General features: G+C 42.1%; 1 protein-coding gene across 2 annotated transcripts in view; it reads right to left on the bottom strand.

Moving 5' to 3' along the window:
* LOC111723411 (ubiquitin carboxyl-terminal hydrolase 8-like) overlaps positions 1 to 6,235 on the bottom strand; it is a 25,028-nt gene that overhangs the window by 10,639 nt on the left and 8,154 nt on the right. Inside the window, exons 2-3 of one of the 2 annotated variants that reach the window (XM_023510075.1) lie at positions 3,310 to 3,472; positions 506 to 650 (exon numbers count right to left, since the gene is read on the bottom strand). In XM_023510075.1, the coding sequence (XP_023365843.1) occupies positions 506 to 650; positions 3,310 to 3,413 (249 nt within the window). In that variant the 5' untranslated portion in view covers positions 3,414 to 3,472. Of the gene's footprint in view, positions 1 to 505; positions 651 to 3,309; positions 3,474 to 6,235 lie in introns of those variants that run through there. The other variant, XM_023510076.1, reaches the window with a different exon arrangement.

The raw sequence follows: 6,235 nt of genomic DNA, 5'->3' as shown, positions 1-6,235 counted from the left end.
GAACCCGCCAACTCAGGTGTATGTGGCTGGCGCCTTAGCCACTTGAGCCACAGGCACCGAGCCTAAAAGATCACTATCTTTAATATGGCTCTTAATGTCAGTCAAATATAAAAAGATACTGCACAAAAACAACTAATTAAACCTTGAATTTTGGGAAAGTATAATCAAAAACATATTTTTCTTATTTAATGCACGAGTAAACTCAACCCTTCTGCTTCACTTGGCAATGATTAATTACAACAAAAAAGAAATGAGCCCGTATATTGCTATAAACTTGTACTAACCCAAAGCAAATCAAGAGTGTGTGTGTAAGTGCACACACACACACACATCACACACATTCAGAAATAATGAAACTACATCTTTAGTTGCTTTTTCTAATAAAAGTTTGAATTTAATGCTGCATAATATGATCTAAATTTCATTGTTAGAACTCTTAGAGAAAATAAAGAGTTCCATTATGCAAAAATAACTTAGTAAATAAAAATGCAAAAATAAAAGGTACCTGCTGTTGCTTGAAATCAGGTCTTTTTTTGATGAGATTATAAACAGATACATATTTCATATACAGTACATAGGCTTTTTCCTCATCACGATCTAATCTGCTTTCTTCTGCTGTCTTAAAGATCTTCATGGCACTTTGTACATAACTTAAAATCAGAGAAAAAAGTAATTAAAACACATGACATCTGGAAAAAAATACAGCTCATATATGAAGTCCACAGATAAAGTAAATTTTATCAAATTTTACTTTGACAAAGTAAATTTCATGATTTAAGTTATACTACTTCAGAATGGACACACGCAATTGGTACACTGTCAGATGTTAAGTTTAGATACAACCAGCTTGTACATTATCACTTCCTCTGGGATAAGGGCACTCCTAGAGATAAACCAGACAGCTAGAAAGGAAAGACCTGCCTCTGGTTTGCTCTTAAAGACCAGCCTGTCTTTAAGCTTGGAGAAAGCTTAAAGTTGGCTTTACCTTTCTCACTGTTTCCTGTTTGAAAATCTTTCAGTAGGAGTTAAACAGTTTTCTCTTTCACCTCATCAACATTATTAACTTACCCCAATACCTCATTCTTCCTGTCCCCCAAAAGATTTTTTTTTTAATTAAATCATAGCTGTGTACATTAATGCAGTCATGGGGTACAGTGTGCTGGTTTTATATACAATCTGAAATATTTTCATCAAATTGGTCAAAAGATTTCTTTATCAAAAGCCCATTTTGGGCTGGGCGCAGTGGCTCATGCCTATAGCCAAGGTGGGTAGATCACCTGAGCTCACAAGTTTTTTGAAACCAGCCTGAGCCAGAGTGAGAACTCATCTCTAAAAATAGCCAGGCTTTGTGGCAGGTGCCTGTAGTCCCAGCTACTTGGGAGGCTGAGGCAAGAGAATTGCTTGGACTCAAAAGTTAGAAGTTCCTATGAGCTATGATGCCAGGGTACTCTACCAGAGGGCAACAAAGTGAAACTCTGTCTCAAAAAAAAGAAAAAAGTCCAGGCAAGGTGACTTACACCTGTAATCCCAACACTCTGGCAGGCCGAGGTGGGTAGATTGCTTCAGCTCACGAGTTCGAGACCAGTCTGAGCAAAAACAAAACTCTGTCTCTACTAAAAATAGAAAAACTGAGGCAAGAGGATCACTTGAGCTTGAGTTGGAGGTTCCTGTGATCTATGATGTCATGGCACTCTATGCAGGGTGGCACTTGGAGACTCCATCTCAAAAAAAAACCAAGAAAGCCCATTTTGTCGTTAGTAATGTTTAGAAATATCAGTTCATTCTTGGATTTTCCTTTTTTTTCCCTTATTTTTTGTCACCCTCGATGGAGTGCCATGGCATGACAGCTCACAGCAACCTCAAACTCTTGGGCTCAAGCCATTTCTCCTGCCTCAGCCTCTGAGTAGCTAGGACTATAGGTGCCTGCCACAACGCCTGGCAATTTTGTTTTTGTTGTTATTGTCATTGTTGTTTAGCTGGCCCAGGCTGAACTCGCCAGCCTCGGTGCATATGGCCAGCACCATAACCTCTGTGCTATGGGCACGAAGCCAAGATTTTCCTTCTTGACCTTCTTTGAAGTTTCTACCACTCTCTTCATTCTTTACGTTTTGTTTTCTTCTCATCTTCTGTTTCTTTCCTTTACAAAATGACTCATTAAGATATCCCTATGCAATTGGCTGGGCCCAGTGGCTCACACCTATAATCCCAGTACTTAGGAGGCCAGGCGGGTAGACTGCTTGAGCTTAGAGGTTCCAGACCAGCCTGAGTCAGAGTTAAGACCTCATCTCTAAAGAATAGCTGGGCGTTGGCTCAGCGCCTGTGGCTCAAATGGCTAAAGAGCCAACCACATACACCTAAGGGGGTGGGTTTGAATCCAGCCCAGCCGAACAACAATGACTGCTGCAACCAAAAAATGGCCGGGCGTTGTGGCAGGTGCCTGTGGTCCCAGCTACTTGGGAGGCTGAGGCAGGAGACTTGCTTGAGCCTGAGAGTTGGAGGTTGCTGTGAGCTATGATGCCATAGCACTCTACCCAGGGTGACAGCTTGAGGCTCTGTCTCAAAAAAAAAAAAAACAATAGCTGGGTGTTGTGGTGGGTGCCTGTAGTTTCAGCTACTTGGAAGGCTGAGGCAAGAGAATCATTTAAGCCCAAGAGTTTGAAGTTGCTGTGAACTTTGATGCTACAGCACTCTACCGAGGACAATGCAATGCGATGCTATCTCAAATTATTATGAGCTTAAAATATGTGAAAAAACAATGACTTGTGGCTGAATAATTTTCATAGAACTCTAATAATCTTTGCCTCTTAAACTTATGATCTAGTATATACTGTCCAGAGAGCAGGTAATATGCATATTAGCAGAATATATATGTAATCTGCTAAGATAAACTTAAGTGGCTCTCTAAGGAGGTTTTACTTTATTCATTTCATGGAGTCATTTTTAAAATAAACTTTAAATTAACTATCTAACTTGAAAAATATGGAAACAAGGCAATGCCTGTGGCTCAGTGAGTAAGGCGCTGGCCCCATATACCGAGGGTGGCGGGTTTGAACCCAGCCCCAGCCAAACTGCAACAGATAGCTGGGTGTTGTGGTGAGCACCTGTAGTCCCAGCTACTTGGGAGGCTGAGGCAAAAGAATCTCCTAAGCCCAAGAGCTGGAGGTTACTGTGAGCTGTGATGCCACAGCACTCTACCCAGGGTGACAAAGTGAGACTGTCTCTTAAAAAAAAAAAAAAAAAGAAAGAAAGAAAAATATGGAAACAAATAAATTTAATACATGAGTCACTCAAACTAGCAACAATTTATACCTCTTGGTGCTTATTTTCTCTGGTTTAACTTCTATCTTCTTATTGAGGTCTTTTAGTGAAGAACTGAGGTAGAGTTCTTTAGGAACTGAAGCCACAGCAGGCATGATGAAATCTTCACCTTCTACTTTCACAACGGATGGTGTATTTCATTAAAAGTTCTTTCCTAAAACAAAACAAATACAAGTAATTCTACTAATTTTCTTCATTGACAATAAGCGAACAATTAAATTAAGAGTTTGCTAACATTATTAATTTTAAATTATCCTGAATATCTACTCTGGGTGTTCAACAAAGAATATAAATTAACAATTTAGTAATTTTTTTTTTACTAATCAAGCTGAGCGTGGTGGCTCATGCCTGTCATCCTAGCACTTTTAGAAGGTGAGGCAGGCCAGGGGCAGTGGCTCACATCTGTAATCTCAGCACTCTAGGAGGCTGAGATAGGCAGATTGCCTGAGCTCAGAAAATAGCCAGGCAGGCTTGGTGCCTGTGGCTCAAGCGGCTAAGGTGCCAGCCACATACACCTAAGGTGGCGGGTTCGAATCCCCAGCCCGGGCCGCCAAACAACAATGATAGCTGCAACCAAAAAATGGCCGGGCGTTGTGGCGGGCGCCTGTGGTCCCAGCTACTTGGGAGGCTGAGGCAGGAGACTCGCTTGAGCCCAGGAGTTGGAGGTTGCTGTGAGCGTGATGCCATGGCACTCTACCCAGGGGGATAGCTTGAGGCTCCGTCTCAAAAAAAAAAAAGAAAATAGCCAGGCATTGTGGCAGGCGCCTGTAGTTCCAACTATTTGTGAGGCTGAGGCAAAAGAATTGCTTAATTCTTGAGGTTTGAGGTTTCAGTGAGCTATGACACCACAGCACTCTACTGGGGGCAACAAAGTGAGACTCTGTCTCAAAAAAAAAAAAGGTGAGGCAGAATGATTGCCTTAAGTATTCCCATCTTACTTGTCAGAGGAACCAGCAGTAAGAAAGAATAATAAAAGCTTTTACATTTCTTTCAGGTTAAAACTGCAATAATCACAAGTAGAAGGAATTTTCATCTAGAAATATTTCTTTCTTCCACTGACAATACCAATTTATAAAAGGGAACTAATGGTAAAGAACCCATAGCAGTGCCACATTATACAGAAATACAGACAAAAGAACATGTTTCTGTTTCTGGCAGAATATACCATGCATTTTGCTTAATTCTGAAAAGGTCTACTAAAAACAGAAAAAATTAGCCAGCCATAGTTGTACATGCCTATAGTCCCAGCTACTGGGGAGACTGAGGCAGGAATATTGCTTGAGAACAGGAGTCTGATGTTGCTATGAGGTAGGCTGAGGCCATGGCACTTTTACACTCTATCCCAGTTGACAAGATCAAGATTCTAATTAAAAAAAACAATTAACAACACAAAAAAAACTATTGGCTAATAAAACAATTAAATTAAATTAGGTAAGGAGATGGAGTCACATTATAGAAGACTTTTGAAGCCATCCAGAATTACGTATAGTTGATTCAGCAGCCAATAAAAAGCCAGTTTTTGGCTCAGCGCCTATGGCTCAAGTGACTAAGGCGCCAGTCACATACACCTAAGGTGGTGGGTTCGAATCCAGCCGGGGCCCACCAAAGAACAATGACGGCTGCAACCAAAAAAAAAAAAATAGCCGGGCATTGTGACGGGCACCTGCAGTCCCAGCTATTTGGGAGGCTGAGGCAGGAGACTCGCTTGAGCCCAGGAGTTGGAGGTTGCTGTGAACTGTGGTGCCACAGCACTTTACCCAGGGGGATAGCTTGAGGCTCTGTCTCCAAAAAAAAAGCCAGTTTTTAATGGGAAAAATAGTATCTGAGGGTGGTCAAATAGGGGATATATAAGTTGGATTGGAAAGAAATGACAACAAGAGAATGACACCACAGAAAAGATTCAGTATAAGGTCACTGCAGAATAGAACACAAAATGGCAGAAACATGCTTTGGTAACAGATTGAATCAGAGTATCTTCTCTCTGTCTCTCACACCCACACGTTCTTTTTACCCTGAAAAATGTGAAAAATGTAGTGCTATTAACAAAAAATAAATACTATAGTTTAAAACTGATCAGTTGGGCAACACCTGTGGCTCAAAGGGGTAGGGTGCCGGGCTCATATGCCGGAAGTGGTAGGTTAGCCCTGGCCAAAAACTGAAAACAAAACAAACAAACAAACAAAAAAAACTGATCAGTTTACAGCAGCATTTCTCAACCCTGGCACTATGGACATTTTGGATCTGATAAAACTTTTTTTTTTTTTTTGAGACAGAGCCTCAAGCTATCCCCCTGGGTAGAATGCCGCGGCATCACAGCTCACAGCAACCTCCAACTCCTGGGCTCAAGCAAGTCTCCTGCCTCTGCCTCTGCCTCCCAAGTAGCTGGACCACAGGCACCCGCCACAACACCTAGCTATTTTTTTTGGTTGCAGCCGTCATTGTTGTTTGGCGGGCCGGGCTGGATTCTAACCGGCCACCTTAGGTGTATGTGGCTGGCACCTTAGCCACTTGAGCCACAGCCGAGCCATCTGATAAAACTTTATTGTGGGAGGCTGCTCTTTGTAGTCTAAGATGTTTAGCAGCAGCACCCCTAGTGTCTACCCTCTAGGTGCCAGTAGTACCGATCCTTCCCCCCTCAGATGTTACAACCAAAAATGTCTCTACACATTGCCAAATGTCCCCTGGAAGGCAACATTACTCCCATCTAAGAACCACCAATGAAGAGAAATGTAGGTAGTTCCACTGGGAACATGCTGAGGGTATGCTAAAGGAGCAATATCTAAAAAAAGATCTCAGGCTCGGCGCCTGTGGCTCAAGTGGCTAAGGCGCCAGCCACATATACCTAAGGTGGCCGGTTAGAATCCAGCCCGGCCCGCCAAACAACAATGACGGCTACAACCAAAAAAAAAAAAAAAAA

The sequence above is a fragment of the Otolemur garnettii genome, unplaced genomic scaffold (genome assembly GCF_000181295.1).
Source record: "Otolemur garnettii isolate 467f Iridium unplaced genomic scaffold, OtoGar3 scaffold00011, whole genome shotgun sequence".
NCBI lineage: Eukaryota > Metazoa > Chordata > Mammalia > Primates > Galagidae > Otolemur > Otolemur garnettii.
The sequence above is the reverse complement of the archived record's forward strand: the minus strand, read 5'-3'. Positions and strand labels throughout refer to the sequence as shown.